This window comes from Schistocerca americana, chromosome 5 (assembly GCF_021461395.2).
Source record: "Schistocerca americana isolate TAMUIC-IGC-003095 chromosome 5, iqSchAmer2.1, whole genome shotgun sequence".
Lineage (NCBI taxonomy): Eukaryota > Metazoa > Arthropoda > Insecta > Orthoptera > Acrididae > Schistocerca > Schistocerca americana.
In genome coordinates, this window is record NC_060123.1 from 189,406,923 (window position 1) to 189,425,638 (window position 18,716).

An 18,716-nucleotide genomic window follows, 5' to 3' on the forward strand; every position below is an offset into this window, starting at 1 on the left:
CTTATGACAGAGTTATAATCATTTATTTCAATTATAAAACAAGTCGTGGACCTATTTTTCCCCTGCAGCATGCTACAAGTTCATAAAAATTATTTAACCTATTTAAAAAATGATAAGGGTCTCCATTCCTTTGTTGGCCCAGCACCTCCACACCTCTAAATCGGGCCCTGGGTTCCAGGCTGATGGTATTAAATGCACTTTCTTTGAACCTACTGTCAAATACTTGGGACATGTATTAAACAAAGATGATCTTCGACCAATGGCAGTTCCCTGGAACCTTGAATAACTCCAAGCTATTCTCAGGAAAACTGATTAAATAAAATTCATACTCATAGCAGTCCACATATGTCATCCACTAAATCATTTGCTAAACAAAGGGCACTAAATCTGTATGTTCTCAAGTCTGTCCAAGAAGCCTTTACTACTTTAAGACTGCTTCAAATCCACTCTATGTTATAGACTTTTATACCCCAAAAATGAATTATATAGGCCTCAGAGACACTGCAGTATGATACTGATGTTGTGCTGTCACACAGACACTGATGGGACAGAGCATCCTATAACATTCATGTCCGAAATTTTCTCCCTGGTGCAGAGCAGCTATTAAACTGTTCACATATAGAGAAAGAAACCTTTGCCATAATTTATGGGATAATAAAGTCCCACATATTTCAGTGTAGTACCATGTTCCATTTACTATCAGTCCACAGGCTGCTGATCACCCTGTTTCATCTAAAATCAAAACTCCAGCGTGAACAGCACAGTGGCTTCAGAGATGGCTCGTTCTGAGCAGTTGTAATTATGACATTCGTTACAGGCCCATCTCATGATGTGCCAACTATGATACCTTATTCTGTCTGCTGATGGAGCCCAGTGTGGATTTCAATAAGGAGGAGGTTGTTTACTTTGTCTTCAATGAAAACATAAGGCATATCCTTAGTGAGAGCAACACACACAGATCTGCTTCTTTGCAGGGTGTAATTACCAGTTCAGCTGAGTTGCCCAGATCATACTTTCAGAGGCTCAGACACTGCTTTTAAAACTTATTTCTCCTTGCCTTACTGCTGCTGCTGCCAATGAAGCAGAGCGCAGAGTCGTCAAGCCACACGTTTTGAGTTCATATCCCCTGCCTGCTGCATTGTTAGTACTGGCAAATGACTCATATGAATGGTGTGTAAAAACATCATGTTTACTAGCTGCAGATAGATGCACAGCTAAAATGGACAGTCTAACACTGTAGTGCATGCCTGCAAAATCAGTCTGTCCAAGCACAGTGTTTGCTGCCACGGCCCACTCCGGAACACCCATGAGAAGAGGCACATCTAGACTTTGCCAGACTGTTCAAAGGCATAATACGGCTTCTGATGGTAGACCCTATCTACATTTTTCTCTTGTGGCCTGGATATCATCCACAACCACTGCTGCAACAATCTGGGCTCAGTCTAATACTTTTGAAATAAAATATGTGCCACATAGGATAGTCTCCAACTATGGTCTTGAGTTTGGAACATCAGGATTCCACCAGTTTTGAGAACATAACTGAACTGATCATCTCACCATCACTCCCTAACATCTGGCATCAAACTTGGAAATTCAGCTCCTGGTAGGGACTCTCAAACTTCAGGTGCAAACACCATGCTAACAGCACTCTCCGAGGGGGCCATTTCCTGTTTCCTGGCATCTTATAGGTCCACTCTGATTGGCAGTCAATGCCTGGCTGTATTATGACATGGGTGATGAGCATGAGCATTAATGACCTGTCGCACCCAGCATCATGAACTCAACCTGACCAAGTGCACCCTTATTATCGCTCAGGCTCCCTTGTCTGAACTCACAAATTCAGTAGAAAACCAGGGTGGATGGCAGGCATTATTGTTAGCCGTAATGGGCATCACATGTATGATGTCATGGTCGGAGCAAATGAGCTGTGTTGTCATAAAAATCAGCTTTGGCTGAACCAGTACAGTGCCATGGCCCCCTGCTATGCCAACTCTGCGAAAATGTAGCTCTGGATTTGGTCCCATACCCAATACCACACTGAGTCATCAACAGAGGCCTTATGGGTCATTTAAAGGGCAGAGGAGTACTGTATTTCCACCAAGTAGTGAGAAGGATATCCCACCAGCAGGCAGTGAAGGTGGAAGTGGCATCAATTAGTTGCCTCAACAGGGTGAAGAGCATGGATACTGAGATGAGCAGCAGCAGGAGGTATGATGTAGATGAGAAATTCCTTTGGTTTCTGGCCACTTAAAATAAGTGTGCAATGCAACCGAGAAACCATTCCGCATACTGTATATGAAACACTCCTGCATGCACCATTATAATATTGTGTTGACTACCACACTACAGACTTGAATTTTGATTAGGATATAACTGAAATTATTTGTACGTAATCTACAATGGACTTGGCATCTTTTCTAGAATTTATCAGCTTGCAACTTCCTGGGTGAACTAATGCCTTTGCCTAGCTTGTACTGTTTGTGAAAGTGTTCCACATCAGTTTGAACTTCACTCTGACTATCAAATAACAGAACTTGTCTATCATGCACATAAAGAACAATATGTGTTTGTATCCAGTGTGTCGCAAAACTCTTCATTTGTTATTGCACAACAAAGAAGATTGCTGACATCTGCCGTAAACTTGTGGCTGTTTAAAGTGATGTGATATAACATCAAAAAATGGTAAATTAGTGTATATTGGTTACAGAGGAGGATATAAAATGTAGACTGGCAATGGCAAGGAATGCGTTTCTGAAGAAGAGAAATTTGTTAACACTGAGTATAGATTTAAGTCTCGGGAATTCTTCTCTGATAGTATTTGTATGAAGTGTAGCCATGTATGGAAGTGAAACATGGATGATAAATAGTTCAGACAAAAAGAGAATGGAAGCTTTCGAAATGTGGTGCTACAGAAGAATGCTGAAGATTACATGGGTAGATCACATAACTAATGAGGAGGTATTGAATAGAATTGGGGAGAAGAGAAGTTTGTGGCACAACTTGACTAGAAGAAGGGATCAGTTGGTAGGACATGTTCTGAGGCATCAAGGGATCACCAATTTAGTACTGGAGGGCAGCATGGAGGGTAAAAATCATAGAGGGAGACCAAGAGATGAATACACTAAGCCGATTCAGAAGGATGTAGGGTGGAGTAGTTACTTGTAAATGAAGAAGCTTGCACAAGTTAGAGTAGCATGAAGAGATGCATCAAACCAGTCTCTGGACTGAAGACAACAACAACAGGTTACAGATTGTGGAAAAACAACCTAGATGAATGGACAAGTGTGAGACTATAAGTTGTGACTGTTTGTGAACAAACTAGTTGATTCATGAACAGTGCTATATGTCAATGAATGAACTGTGTAAAATGTGTCTACAAAATCAGCCAAACTTTATTTTATGCACAGTTAACTGCTCTGAATTTCTGTTGTTGTTTGGTGCTGATAATGTGATAAGCACAAAATAAGTTGCATTCAGTCATCTGGGAGTGTGAGACTGTCAATTGTGACTAAAGTGCTCACAGAGAAACTCAAATGGATGATTGATAAAGACTGTCCTTCAACTGTTAATGTCTAAAATATGTCCAGAAGATGGTCAACAGTTAAACTGTGCTGTATGCAAGGATAACTGAACAATTGCATTTCTGGAAATTCCGCAGTTGGTGGTTGCTGAAAACGCCAGCCAATGATGAGCAAAAAATAAACTGTGTTCAGCCAATTTGGGGATTTGTAATGGGGGATAAAATCTGGATGGTCCATTATGCACTGGAATCAAACAGACAATCAGTGTATTGGCAGCAGTCAATTGTAAAAAATATTCAAAATGCAACAGTTTATGGCATCCTCAAAATGTCGAATTCATCAACAGTTTTCATTGGGGTATTCTGAACCAACTCGCCTGCTGTCCTACCTAGCATTACACAGTTCTGAAAGAACAGGTGAGCAGAGGAAAACTGTTTTCAGTAGACCACGAGGTGAAGGTTGCCATGTATGAATGGTCATGATATCGGTGGTAGGAACATGTGCAACAGACCAACTGAATTTCAAGTCTCATTTCACCATATATGGGCACATATTGTGAGTGTGCAGAATTCTTATTAAGATTAAAGTTGCATGTACTTTAACAGCACATGTAGTAAATATGTTTAGGTTGTTATTTAATGACTTAATCAAGGACAAGAATAGATAGCTACAAGTTTTTGTATCCCTACATTAATGAAACTATTTGTTTGTTACATTTGAGGGTTCCACAGTCCAGGGGGCACTGCAGCAGCAAACAATCAGTGGCAGGTGCTCTGGTTGTGACACTAACTAATGCCCAAACTCCAAGGGTTCCCATACAATAGTTTATAAAGGGGGGAGGGGGGGAGTGCCTGGACCTGGGGTTATTGTTTATCTTTAATGCTTTGGAAGATGAATGGCAACCTGTAAGTAGCCATAGAAAAAGTTACAGTTCCAACCCTGTTAAAAACCTGCATAATACTAACTTTTAAGGAAGCACCATTCACAATGAATTCAGAGTAAAAGAGACATTAACTGACCCTAGAAGCATACCTCATAGTGCAGAAATGTAATTAACAAGGAATTCTGCTTAGCTGAGCTGAGTTGGCCGTGAGTTGTATCTTGGAGTGGTTCATGAGTGATCATATATGAGTCTAAATATCGAACCTGTCAATTCAACAATTTATGAAACAGTGACATTCAGTTCCTTAATATAAAGTCACTGATGATCATTTGACTAATCATTTACTTTCTTATTAATTAAATTAATGAAGGAGTCAAAGTAAAGTGCACATCTATCTAAAAAAAAAAAAAAAAAAAAAAAAAAAAAAAAAAAAAAAAAAAATTAATATTTTGAAAAATACCTGTTAAAAGAGAAGAAAGCATTCTATGAATGAAATAGTTGACATTTTTAGTGAAAGGGTTAAAGGAAAAACAGTAGGTAAGACTATCTGTAAATCAACAGTGAAGTTCTAATAGCAGTTGAGATTTGAAAATTTTTGAAGTGGGTGAGATGACAGTTGACAAATCAGAGGTAGGATATCAACAAAAATAATCAGTTTTTGAAAATATTATGTAAATGGATAGGTAAATGATCTACTCACCAAGTGGTGGCAGGAGAAAACAACATATATAAAGCTTAAGAGAGTGTGCAAGCTTTCAGAGTCAAGGGCAAGACCTCTTACAGTGTAGTACCAAACAATCAGTCCTTCCTTATCATCCTGTCTGGTGAAGTCTCCCCTGACCTGGGATTTTGGGCAACTTTTTTGAACTCTAGTCCTTTTCCTTCATCCTTCTTCCTTCCCCTTCAACCCTTCTGCCAGAAGGAGCCACTGTCTCTAAAAGCTTGCACATTTTCTTAATCTTTGTATATGTTTTCTCTTACTGGTGCTGGGTGAGTAGATATCTATTCAATTACATTGTAAATCAGAGGTAAGGGAAGACTGGATTGGAATAGAAGAAGGGATTGGCAAGAGCCTAGAGAAGAAAAGAAAATAAGAATTGCAACAAGACAAAAATAACAAACAAAAAATGAAGGGAAACAGCTACTTACCTGCTCATCAATGATGGGGGTGACACACTGGCACTCACAGCTGCTGGAGGGAGAGAGAGAGAGAGAGAGAGAGAGAGAGAGAGAGAGAGAGAGAGAGTCATTCATCAGGCACAAAGCTGCCCTTGTCTGTCTGATGAAAACTCTTCATATTGCAAAACCCCAACAAATTCTGGTCAGCCTATCAGTCATCTGAATTTTCTAATTCAAGCTGTCAAGAATCTCCCACTATGGAGTATCTGAGACATCACTGGAGCACCAGATTTGAAGCGATGTTTATCAGTGTAACTTTAGAACACAAGGCTGTGGCAGATTTACAACTTGGTTATTAACAAGACAAGAATTATTTTTAGGTTTCTGTGACTATAAATTAAATCATGTCTTCTGTACTTAAAATGATGTTTTTACCATACTTCAAATCTGCAGGAAGTTTTGTACTTCAGATGTCGCTTATAAACAAAAATGTTGTTTTAAGTATGACTACAAGTGGCTGCTTTGTTTAGTCAGGTTTTATGGTGCATTTTCCAATAGCATCCACTGTGCATTTGATTAAAATTCTGACAGCACTGCAATAAATATAATATGACCAATGAGTTCGAGTTATTCGTGTGCTGTAGTTGCAGCTTCCAGATTCTTCAGGCCCTTTACTTGATATTTCTGCTACTACACCAAGGTCTACACTCTATAGAGTACACGTCCATGTATAATGGAGCAGCTGAAGCTCTAAGCAAAAATACTTGTAAGTTATACTCTTGCCATTTTGCGGAGTGTGAGAAGAGCATTCAATGATCTGACGTCAAATGAGTCAGCAGGAATCACTGATGCACCTTCAGAGCAACTGGAATCTGTAAGAGTTATAGGAAAGACATTAATTCAGCAAGTATAAAAATTATTGGGCAAGTTGCTTGGTAATCTGATATGGCATTCATGAAAACTAACTTGCTGCCAGAGGGAGCAATAGAGGGTAAAAATTGTAGGGGACAGACAAACAATAGAATATGTGAAACAGATTAAAGGAGATGCCAGATGCAGTACATACCCAGTGATGAAAAGAACAGCAGAAAACAGAAAGCAAATAACAGCATAAAACATTCCAGACATTGAGACCAAATGAAGTCGCATACCCTAGTATGCTCTTGTCCCATGAGATGGGGATACATTTCTCTGACACAAAGGCTAATGCATGTAACAAATGCACTTATGATAGTGTACTGTTCATGAACACAAATGCACTCACATACAACGAGCAGTTATAGTGGTGAGTGTTCTTATTGCAAGTATCTATCCATCATTATTTCCTAAATAATTATCTGACAGCTAGTACATATTTTGTAATGTTACGCCTCTTCATGTGTAAACCCTTGTAGATACCTGCAATTGTGGTGATAACCAGCAAATTGTTTGTGGAGTTTCTGGTAACTAAGGAGCACTTTTGTCAAATGGAAACTTCTGTTCTCTCCAACAATATCAATGTTTTTACTACAATCAACTTCACTTTTCACCACAAACATTTTCATCTCCTTAGTACTTGCAGGAATCAAGAAACCAGTGGTTCAGTCCCTGTCTTGTCCTAATGAAACTTGGCATTGAACATCTTCTGCCATTACGTTTTAAACTTAAAGTCACTGCCTGAATTTCATTTCCAGCAATCATTATTTCATTTATGCTTACCTTTACAAAGATCTATCACACATCATAAATCAATGCAAATGTCAAATACTCTTAATAAAAATAGCATCCTTTCAGCAATTGATGTGCAATGTAGTAGTCGTGCAATGGTCTTATCGCCAATCATAAATATACCTTACTTCTAGGATAACATATTACATTTACATGTTTTTTACTTTTTATAGTATACTAGGTGTGTCTGAAAATTTTGGCGAGGGATCACAAAAAATAAATAAACAAGGGTTACAAAAGAAAATCTTTATTAGCCTTCAAAGTAATCACTATTAGCTACAACACACTTCTGAAATTTGTTGCAAAGCTGTTAAAAACATCCTCAGACACTTCTTGTGGAAGGAATTGCTCCAAGTATCGTTGTCATACATTGTTGGATTTCTGCAATGTCTGTAAAGCATAGGCCTTTTAGATGTCTGCAAAGCATAGGCCTTTTAGATAATTTAAAGGTGGGGGAATGGAACGGAACAAAAAAAGAAGAAGAAGAGGAAGTCCGTGAGTGCCAAATCTGGAGAATAAGGAGGGTGCTGATAAACTGTCATCTTGCAATGAGTGAGAATGTTGAGCATGTGGATTGCAGTGTGCAAATGGTCATTATCATGGAGGAAATTCCACTGTTTGCACCAGTACAATTATGGCCAAAACTGCCAGATGCATTGTAGCAGTCATTTCAAAACTCTCTCGTAAACTTCTGTGCTGACAGCTTGACCCTCAGTTTGGAATTCCTGATGGATCACACCTCTGCAATTGGAAAAAGGCAATCAACATTGTTTTAGTCTTGAATTTTTGTCAACTGATTTGTTTTGGGAGGCAGGAATGGCGACAATCACCATGCCATTGACTGTTTGATTGGTCTCCAGATAGTATCAGTGGCACTAGGTCTCATCTTCTGTAGTGATGGTTTACAAAAATTGCAGATTCCAGTAGGACATGTTAATGAAATCTCCATTCATTTCCTCCAAATTTGCTTATGCTCATCTTGTCAGTGTGTGCGGTACAAACCGGGTATAATTCTTCTGCTTTTTCTACTGTTCATATACAGTAGTGCTTACATTGTCCTCTGCTATCATTCTCAAAGCAACTATCAGTTAGCCACAAGCTCCTGTCACACTCATCTCATGTTGTCTAGGATTGTACTTGTTGACAGCTTATTTGAATGCAGGGCATCCTTGATACTTTTTTTCCATATCTAAAGCATTTAAACCCCTCAACCATGCACTTTCTACTCACAGCTTCAACACTGTACACTTGTGCTAACATTCCATGAGTCTCTGTCACCATTTTACCTAATTTGAACTAAAGCTTAATGTTAACACATTGCTCAATTTTGCAATGACACGAGTTCTCATATTTACTAGTTAGCTTCATTTCAGAAGCACAGTAGGGTGTGCTCTTTGAGATGTTTCTCAATGTGTTTGTGAGGGTGCCTTATCGTAACCCACACAGTTTTTAGTATATTGGACCATCCACCAAACTTTTCAGATGCACTTGCATTATTAGGGAAAGAAAAGCCAAGGTGAAAGAGAATATGCAAATGAAGTTATCTCAGTACTCGCCAAACAGTAGAGGTGTTAAGCAGTCATCATATAAGTAGGATGAAAGTGGTTACATGTGTTTTTTTGTTAACTCTGAAGGACTTTGTCCAAAAGGTATACAGTATTCCATAACTTATATGTGCCTGCTTGCTAATCAGCATCTCCTCTGCTTGGTGGTTGGTGACCTAATTCTCATATACATGTGATATGAATGGACCATTTATCTTATCAAATATAATATATACAAGGAGGTCCATTGATCATGACTGGGCCAAATATCTCATGAAATAAGCATCAAACGAAAAAACTACAAAGAACGAAACTTGTCTAGCTTGAAGGGGGAAACCAGATGGTGCTATGGTTGGCCCGCTAGATGGCGCTGCCATAGGTAAAACGGATATCAACTACGTTTTTTTAAAAATAGGAACCCCCATTTTTTATTACATATTCATGTAGTACATAAAGAAATATTTGTTTTAGTTGGACCACTTTTTTCGCTTTGTGATAGATGGCGCTGTAATAGTCACAAACATATGACTCACAATTTTAGACGAACAGTTGGTAACAGGTAGGTTTTTTAAATTAAAATACTGAACGTAGGTATGTTTGAACATTTTATTTCGGTTGTTCCAATGTGATACATGTACCTTTGTGAACTTATCATTTCTGAGAACACATGCTGTTACAGCGTGATTACCTGTAAATACCACATTAATGCAATAAATGCTCAAAATGATGTCCGTCAACCTCAAAGCATTTGGCAATACATGTAACGACATTCCTCTCAACAGCGAGTAGTTCGCCTTCCATAATGTTTGCACATGCATTGACAATGCGTATGGTGCTTCAATGACCAATCCACATGTCATGAAATATGCTATTCAATACCGCTTCAACCGCATGTGAGTTATGTGCGGGACATCCATCATGTTGGAAGTACATCACCATACTGTCATGCAGTGAAACATCTTGTAGTACATCGGTAAAACATTACGTAGGAAATGAGCATACATTGCACCATTTAGATTGCCATCGATTAAATGGGGGCCAATTATCCTTCCTCCCATAATGCCGCACCATACATTAACCCACCAAGGTCGCTGATGTTCCATTTGTCGCAGCCATTGTGGATTTTCCGTTGCACAATAGTGCATATTATGCTGGTTTATGTTACCGCTGTTGGTGAATGACGCTTTGTCGCTAAATAGAATGCATGCAAAAAATCTGTCAGTCCCCCGTAATTTTCCTTGTGCCCAGTGGCAGAACTGTACACAACGTTCAAAGTCATCGCCATGCAATTCCTGGCGCATAGAAATATGATACGGGTGCAATCGATGTTGATGTAGCATTCTCAACACCAACGTTTTTGAGATTCCTGATTCTTGCGCAGTTTGTCTACTACTGATGTGCGGCAGGTCGCGATTGATGTTTCATATGTGGGTGAACGCTTCTTGTTTCCTTAAATAACGTAACTATCCAGCAAACGGTCCAGACACTTGGATGATGTCGTCCAGGATACCAAGCAGCATACATAGCACATGCCCATTGGGCATTTTGATCACAATAGCCATACATCAACACGGTATCGACCTTTTCCGCAATTGGTAAACGGTCCATTTTAACATGAGTAATGTATCGCATCCTACTCCCATGAACCATGGGCCTTGCCGTTGGTGGGAAGGCTTCTGTGCCTCAGCGATACAGATGGCCGTACCGTAGGTGCAACCACAACGGGGGGAGGGGGGGGGGGGTGATATCTGTTGAGAGGCCAGACAAACGTGTGGTTCCTGAAGAGGGGCAGCAGCCTTTTCAGTAGTTGCAGGGGCAACAGTCTGGATGATTAACTGATCTGGCCTTGCAACACTAACCAAAACGGCCTTGCTGTGCTGGTACTGCAAACGGCTGAAAGCAAGCGGAAACTACAGCCGTAATTTTTCCCGAGGGCATGCAGCTTTACTGTATGGTTAAATGATGATGGCTTCCTCTTGGGTAAAATATTCCGGAGGTAAAATAGTCCCCCATTTGGATCTCCGGGCGGGGACTACTCAAGAGGACGTCGTTATCAGGAGAAAGAGAACTGGTGTTCTATGGATTGGAGCGTGGAATGTCAGATCCCTTAATTGGGCAGGTAGGTTAGAAAATTTAAAAAGGGAAATGGATAGGTTGAAGTTAGATATAGTGGGAATTAGTGAAGTTCGGTGGCAGGAGGAACAAGACTTTTGGTCAGGTGAATACAGGGTTATAAATACAAAATAAAATAGGGGTAATGCAGGAGTAGGTTTTGTAGTGACTTGGCAAGACAGCCAAGCCACTCGGAGGTAGCCGAAAGGCACGCGTTAAAGCTCACGCAGACTGGCCTGAGGTCTGGAACAGGACAATGACTTGAGAATTGCACATAAAGTACAAAGATCTTGGAATACTTAACTTTAATCCATAATTGGAGAACATCGCTCTTGATACATAATTACAATCTCAATATAAACTGGTAATGGTGCCTTGCTAGGTCGTAGCAAACGACGTAGCTGAAGGCTAAGCTAACTATCGTCTCGACAAATGAGAGCGTATTTGTCAGTGTAGCATCGCTAGCAAAGTCGGCTGTACAACTGGGGCAAGTGCTAGGACGTCTCTCTAGACCTGCCGTGTGGTGGCGCTCGGTCTGCAATCACTGACAGTGGCGACACACGGGTCCGACGTATACTAAAGGACCGCGGCCGATTTAAAGGCTACCACCTAGCAAGTGTGGTGTCTGGCGGTGACACCACAGGTTTAATAATGAATAAAAAAATAGAAGTGCGGGTAAGCTACTACCAACAGCATAGTGAATGCATTACTGTGGCCAAGATAGACACGAAGCCCATGCCTACTACAGTAGTACAAGTTTATATGCCAACTAGCTCTGCAGATGATGAAGAAATTGATGAAATGTATGATGAGATAAAAGAAATTATTCAGGTAGTGAAGGGAGACGAAAATTTAATAGTCATGGGTGACTGGAATTCGGTAGTAGGAAAAGGGAGAGAAGGAAACATAGTGGGTGAATATGGATTGGGGGAAAGAAATGAAAGAGGAAGCCGTCTGGTAGAATTTTGCACAGAGCATAACTTAATCATAGCTGACACTTGGTTCAAGAATCATAAAAGAAGGTTGTATACATGGAAGAACCCTGGAGATACCAAAAGGTTTCAGATAATTAGGTAATGGTAAGATAGAGATTTAGGAACCACGTTTTAAATTGTAAGACATTTCCAGGGGCAGACGTGGACTCTGACCACAATCTATTGGTTATGAACTGTAGATTAAAACTGAAGAAACTGCAAAAAGGTGGGAATTTAAGGAGATGGGACCTGGATAAACTGAAAGAACCAGAGGTTGTACAGAGTTTCAGGGAGAGCATAAGGGAACAATTGACAGGAATGGGGGAAAGAAATACAGTAGAAGAAGAATGGGTAGCTCTGAGGGATGAAGTAGTGAAGGCAGCAGAGGATCAATACTGAACTTAATTGATGAAAGGAGAAAATATAAAAATGCAGTAAATGAAGCAGGCAAAAATGAATACAAACGTCTCAGAAATGAGATCAACAGGAAGTGCAAAATGGCTAAGCAGGGATGGCTAGAGTACAAATGTAAAGATGTAGAGGCTTATCTGACTAGGGGTAAGATAGATACTGCCTACAGGAAAATTAAAGAGACCTTTGGAGAAAAGAGAACCACTTGTATGAATATCAAGAGCTCAGACGGAAACCCAGTTCTAAGCAAAGCAGGGAAAGCAGAAAGGCAGAAGGAGTATATAGAGGGTCTATACAAGGGCGATGTACTTGAGGACAGTATTATGGAAATGGAATAGGATGTAGATAGAGATGAAATGGGAGATACGTGAAGAGTTTGACAGAGCACTGAAAGACCTGAGTCGAAACAAGGTGCCAGGAGTAGACAACATTCCATTAGAACTACTGACAGCCTTGGGAGAGCCAGTCCTGACAAAACTCTACCATCTGGTGAGCAAGATGTATGAGACAGGCGAAATACCCTCAGACTTCAAGAAGAATATAATAATTCCAATCCCAAAGAAAGCAGGTGTTGACAGATGTGAAAATTACCGAACTATCAGTTTAATAAGTCACAGCTGCAAAATACTAACGCGAATTCTTTACAGACGAATGGAAAAACTGGTAGAAGCCAACATCAGCGAAGATCAGTTTGGATTCCGCAGAAATGTTGGAACACGTGAGGCAATACTGACCCTACGACGTATCTTAGAAAATAGATTAAGGAAAGGCAAGCCTATGTTTTTAGCATTTGTAGACTTAGAGAAAGGTTTTGACAATGTTGACTGGAATACTCTCTTTCAAATTTTAAAGGTGGCAGGGGTAAAATACAGAGAGCGAAAGGCTATTTACAATTTGTACAGAAAGCAGATGGCAGTTATAAGAGTCGAGGGGTATGAAAGGGAAGCAGTGGTTGGGAAGGCAGTGAGACAGGGTTGTAGCCTGTCCCCGATGTTATTCAATCTGTATATTGAGCAAGCAGTGAAGGAAACAAAAGAAAAATTCGGAGTAGGTATTAAAGTCCATGGAGAATAAATAAAAACGTTGTGGTTCGCCGATGACATTGTAATTCTGTCAGAGACATCAAAGGACTTGGAAGAGGTGTTGAATGGAATGGACAGTATCTTGAAAGGAGGATATAAGATGCACATCAACAAAAGCAAAACGAGGATAATGGAATGTAGTCGAATTAAGTCGGGTGATGCTGAGGGAATTAGATTAGGAAATGAGACACTTAAAGTAGTAAAGGAGTTTTGCTATTTGGGGAGCAAAATAACTGATGATGGTCGAAGTAGAGAGGATATAAAATGTAGACGGGCAGTGGCAAGGAAGGCGTTTCTGAAGAAGAGAAATTTGTTAACATCGAGTACAGATTTAAGTGTCAGGAAGTCGTTTCTGAAAGTATTTGTATGGAGTGTAGCCATGTATGGAAGTGAAACATGGGCGATAAATAGTTTGGACAAGAAGAGAATAGAAGCTTTCGAAATGTGGTGCTACAGAAGAATGCTGAAGATTAGATGGGTAGATCACATAACTAATGAGGAGGTATTGAATAGAATTGGGGAGAAGAGGAGTTTGTGGCACAACTTGACAAGAAGAAGGGACCGGTTGGTAGGACACGTTCTGAGGCATCAAGGGATCACAAATTTAGCATTGGAGGGCAGCGTGGAGCATAAAAATCGTAGAGGGAGACAAAGAGATGAATACACTAAGCAGATTCAGAAGGATGTAGGTTGCAGTAAGTACTGGGAGATGATGAAGCTTGCACAGAATAGAGTAGCATGGAGAGCTGCATCAAACCAGTCTCAGGACTGAAGACAACAACAAACAAACAACAATGTATCGCATAGCAAATACCGTCCACACTGGCGGAATGTTACGTGATACCATGTACTTATACGTTTGTGACGATTACAGCACCATCCATCACAAAGCTAAACAAGTGGTTCAACTAAAACATTCATATTTCTTTACGTACTACATGAATATGTGATAAAAAATGGGGGTTCCTATTTTTAAAAAATGCTGTTGATATCCATTTGACCTATGGCAGCGCCATTTAGCGGGTCAACCATAGCGCCAACTGGTTTCCCCCTTCAAGCTAGACGAGTTTTGTTCTTTGTAGTTTTTTCGTTTGATGCTTATTTTGTGAGATATTTGGCCTAGTCACTATCAATGGACCACCCTGTATATAATATAAACTCTGTCTTCAGGTCACAAGTGGCCCATCGGGACCATCCGACCACTGTGTCAGCCACAGCTGAGGATGTGGATAGGAGGAGTGTGCGGTCAGCACATCACTCTCTTGGTCGTTATGATGGTTTTCTTTGACTGGAGCCACTACTATTTAGTCAATTAGCTCCTCAATTGGCATCATGAGAAAAATGGCAACAGCGCATGGTGGCCCGGATGGTCACCCACCCAAGTGCCAGCCATGCCCAACAGTGCTCGTCTTCGGTGATCTCATGGGAACCGCTGTATCCACTGCGGCAAGGCTGTTGCTATCTTGTCAAATGCTAGTGACTAATAGGCTAAGTCTCAGCAATATTTTTGTTACCTTTAAAAACAAATGCTTATTATAATTACACATAAGTGATAAAAAAAGGTCTTGTACAATTTCTGTAGATTACACAAGCTGAACATTTTATTAGGTTCACAGTTAGTTCTTATACTAAACGTGAACAAATGAAGAGAAGCAGTTGACTTGAAAGCGATCTGCACATGGCACTGAGCCAACAATTGATTGTGATTAATCTGAAAATTTGAATACAGGGGTTATCATTTTTCTGGTGTGATGGTCTAAAAGCAAATAACTAATGTAATTAATTAATACTAAACTTCTTAACAGGTGATGATCTATACCCAGAAAAGCCAGATATATTTCAGGTTGGTACAAAACTTTCTGAGGTACAAAAGACAGCAGAAGAAATGCGGACTGGATGTGATAATCTGCACCGTATTGAATACATTGAAAATGCTAAAACTAACATTGTTCTTCGAAACATACTTCCTAGTTATGGACACAAATTGCCACTGCTCTTATTTGACAGGTAAGCTAAAGATCTATTGGATATGAGGAAAGTAACTTTTGTAATAATTGATTTTTTATACTTTTGTCACATATTTTACATTATTAAGTAGTTCCCAAAAAATGAATCAGTGATCTTCCTCCCTCCTCCTTAACCAGTTTTTCTTCCTTCTTTGAAGGAGGTATTTATTTTCTGAAAACTATGAGTACAGTGTTCCATTTTGAGGTTTCTAATACCACTGCTGGAATTTTTGCTTCCTACTTGCCAGCCTTCCTTTTTTTTCTTTTTTTTTTTAATATATAATTTTTCTCAGCATATAAGATGGAGCATTTGCCCAACTTAAATTATCGAGACCGGGCATCATCATCATTAAAATGATCCAATAATACAGTTTAAAGGTGAAATTAGTAAGACAAACTTGTTTCCAAGTGATTTCAATATTCCTAAAGCACCTTGTTATGTCCAATTTTTTCAGGAACAACCTGTGATTGGAAAAGAAGGGACTGTACAATATTTGAAACGGACAAAAACAACACCTATAAATGAAACATACAGATGCTACAGGACAAAACTGCCTGTGACAGTGGTATCCTGTTTTAAAAGGCATTAATAATGGACAATTTTTGGATTCCAGCTGACTGCAATTCATTCATGTGATATGCTTTTTATCTTCCATAAATTGACAATTTAACAAAGGATGAAGTGGAATATCAAGAGTTTAGCATTGTGTCAACAAGGATTTAGAGACAAGATGATTCCACAAAGTAGATAATGTGTCACTGTTATTTATAACGCACTGTTTTTGTAATGAAAATTTTTTAATCAGATATGGATTCTAAAGTTTTAATGGGTTATTTTTTATTAATCTGCCATACCTATGACAATAAAGGGCACATGTGATGATGTGTACTGAGCAAGGTGACACAGTGCTGAGACAATGGACTCGTACTAAAGAGTACACAGGTTCAAATCTCCATCTGTCCATCTCCTTAATTTCTCTAAATTGCTTAAAGAAAATGCTGGGATGGTTCCTTTAAAATAACACAGGCAGCTTCTCTCGCCAATCTGAGATTGTGCTTTGTCTCTTATGATCTCACCATCACTGGGATGTTAAATTCAAATCTTCCTTTCCTTCCTTTGTTATTGCACAGAACACAGCTGCTGTGTCAAACAGTATAGAGTGCCACTAACATCTGTCACAGCATCACTAATGGATATTCATATGCACTGTTTAGCACTTTCTAACAATAAAAAGTCCAGTAGAGAATAATGATGACATGGAAAGAATAGATTGCTATTCACCACATAGAAGAGGTGTTGAGTCACAAACATGCACACTTAAAAAAAAAGTACAAAACATTTAAGCTTTTTTGCAAAAAAGTCCTTCTTCCAAAATAGAAAACGCACACACACTCACACAAACACAATTGACATACGCAAGGCCACTGTCTCCAGGTGCTGAAGATTGATTGTGGACTGCATCTGCATCTGACATGAGCAGCAATCTGCTGGGGGAGGTTGTGGTGGTAAGGACGTGGCATGGGCTGGGGTGAAGGGATAGCAGGGGAGGGGTAGAGGAAGATGATGCCTGTGGGAGCATGCAGGGCTGTTATGGGTACAGGATAGGGCTTCTAGGTGCAGTTTCGGGAGGTTTGCTGCAGTCCTGGGAGGTTGTGCTGGGCAGAAGGGGGGGGGGGGGGGGGGGGGGAGCAGAGAAGTGGAGAAGGGGAAATGACTATGTAGGTGTGTTGGTGGGAAAGTGTAGTATATAGTCCTGGAGTGGGAGCAGGGAAGAGGATAGGTAGGTGGAGAACAGGGACTAGTGAAGGTTGATGCCAGGGGGTTCTGGCAAAGAAGTACATGTAGGGAGAGTTCCCATCTATGCAGTTCAGAAAACCTATTGTTGATGGGAAGAATCCATATGGCACACACTGTGAAGCAGTCATTAAAGTAAACATTGTGTTGGGTGGCATGTTCATCAGCTTGACCTCAGTTTGTTGGTGGATATTCATGCAGACAGACAGCTTGTTAGTTGTCATGTCCACATAGAAAGTGAGGCAGTGGTTACAGTTTATTTTGTAGATCACATGGTTGCTTTTACAGGTGGCCCTGCCTTTGAAGAGTTGCCTGTGATGGGATTGGAGTACAGTAGGAGCATGTATGGGTCAGGAATTGCATATATGTCTATTGCAGGGATATGAGCCATGAGGCAAGGGGTTGAGAAAAGTGGTGGAGTAGTGATGGACAAGGATATTGTGTAGTTACTGTGGGTGGCAGAATACAGCTGTAGGATGGATGGGGAAGATATCCCTCATTTCAGAACACAATGAAAGGTATTGGAAATGCTGGCTGATAATGTGATTCAGTTTATCCAGTTCCAGGTAGTGCTAAGTAATGAGAGGAGTGCTCCTTTGTGGCTGGACATTGGGTATGTGGGAGGTGACTGGTGACTGGAAAGACAAGGCACAGGACATCTGTTTCTTGTCAAGGTTGGGAGGGCAATTTCTGTCTGTGAAGGTGAGACCCTTGATATAATTGGAGAGGGACTGCTTGTCACTACAGATGTGCAACCATGGGTGATTAGGCTGTATGGAAGGGACTTCTCGGTACGGAATGGGAGGCAGCTGTTGAAAGCCCACATCACGAAGATGTCATCAATGAGTCTGAATCAGGTTTATTTATCGTTCGGTGACAACAACAAGTATTCAGAAATACTCACATTTTACAATTATACATTTAAGGATTTAGGCACAAAGCTAATATGTTCAAATTCTTAAAATTAATAATCGAATAATTCTAAGAGAAGGACATTTAAACCATAAAATTAGGACTATTACATGAGCCAGGTCAGAGGTTTGGGACTCTGAGTGGTTAAGAAGGATCCTCTAAGTGGCCCATCAATAGGCTGGCGTGGCCCATTGCTGTATTTGGATTTGCTTGTACATAATCTCTTTAAAGGAGAAGTAATTGTGGGTAATAATGTCGTTGGCCATGGTGACCAGGAAGGAGGTTGTAGATTAGATTAGGTTAGATTAATACTTGTTCCATAGATCATGAATACAACACTTCGTAATGATGTGGAACATGTCAGGTTAATAAAAGATGTCTGTACAAGATATTACATTACACAAAATGTTGCATGACACTAATGTTTAAGTTGTTGTTGCTGTCCACACCCCCCCCCCTCCGGCCCTTAATTTATATCTAAAAATTCAGCCAATGAGTAGAAGGAGTTGTCATCTAGAAATTCTTTTAATTTACTTTTAAATGTTAGTTGGTTATCTGTCAGGCTTTTGATCCTGTTTGGTAGGTGACCAAAGACTTTTGTGGCAGCATAATTTACCCCTTTCTGTGCCAAAGTCAGATTTAACCCTGCA

At 40.0% G+C, this 18,716-nt stretch overlaps 1 protein-coding gene across 4 annotated transcripts in view; it reads left to right on the forward strand.

Annotated features, from left to right (window-relative positions):
• LOC124615281 (acyl-coenzyme A diphosphatase NUDT19) overlaps positions 1-16,186 on the forward strand; it is an 84,260-nt gene extending 68,074 nt beyond the window's left edge. For all 4 annotated transcript variants that reach the window (XM_047143041.1, XM_047143043.1, XM_047143044.1 and 1 more), the window contains 2 exons: positions 15,159-15,360; positions 15,815-16,186. In XM_047143041.1, the coding sequence (XP_046998997.1) occupies positions 15,159-15,360; positions 15,815-15,827 (215 nt within the window). In that variant the 3' untranslated portion in view covers positions 15,828-16,186. The remainder of the gene's footprint in view (positions 1-15,158; positions 15,361-15,814) is intronic.
• The last annotated feature ends 2,530 nt before the right edge of the window (positions 16,187-18,716 follow it).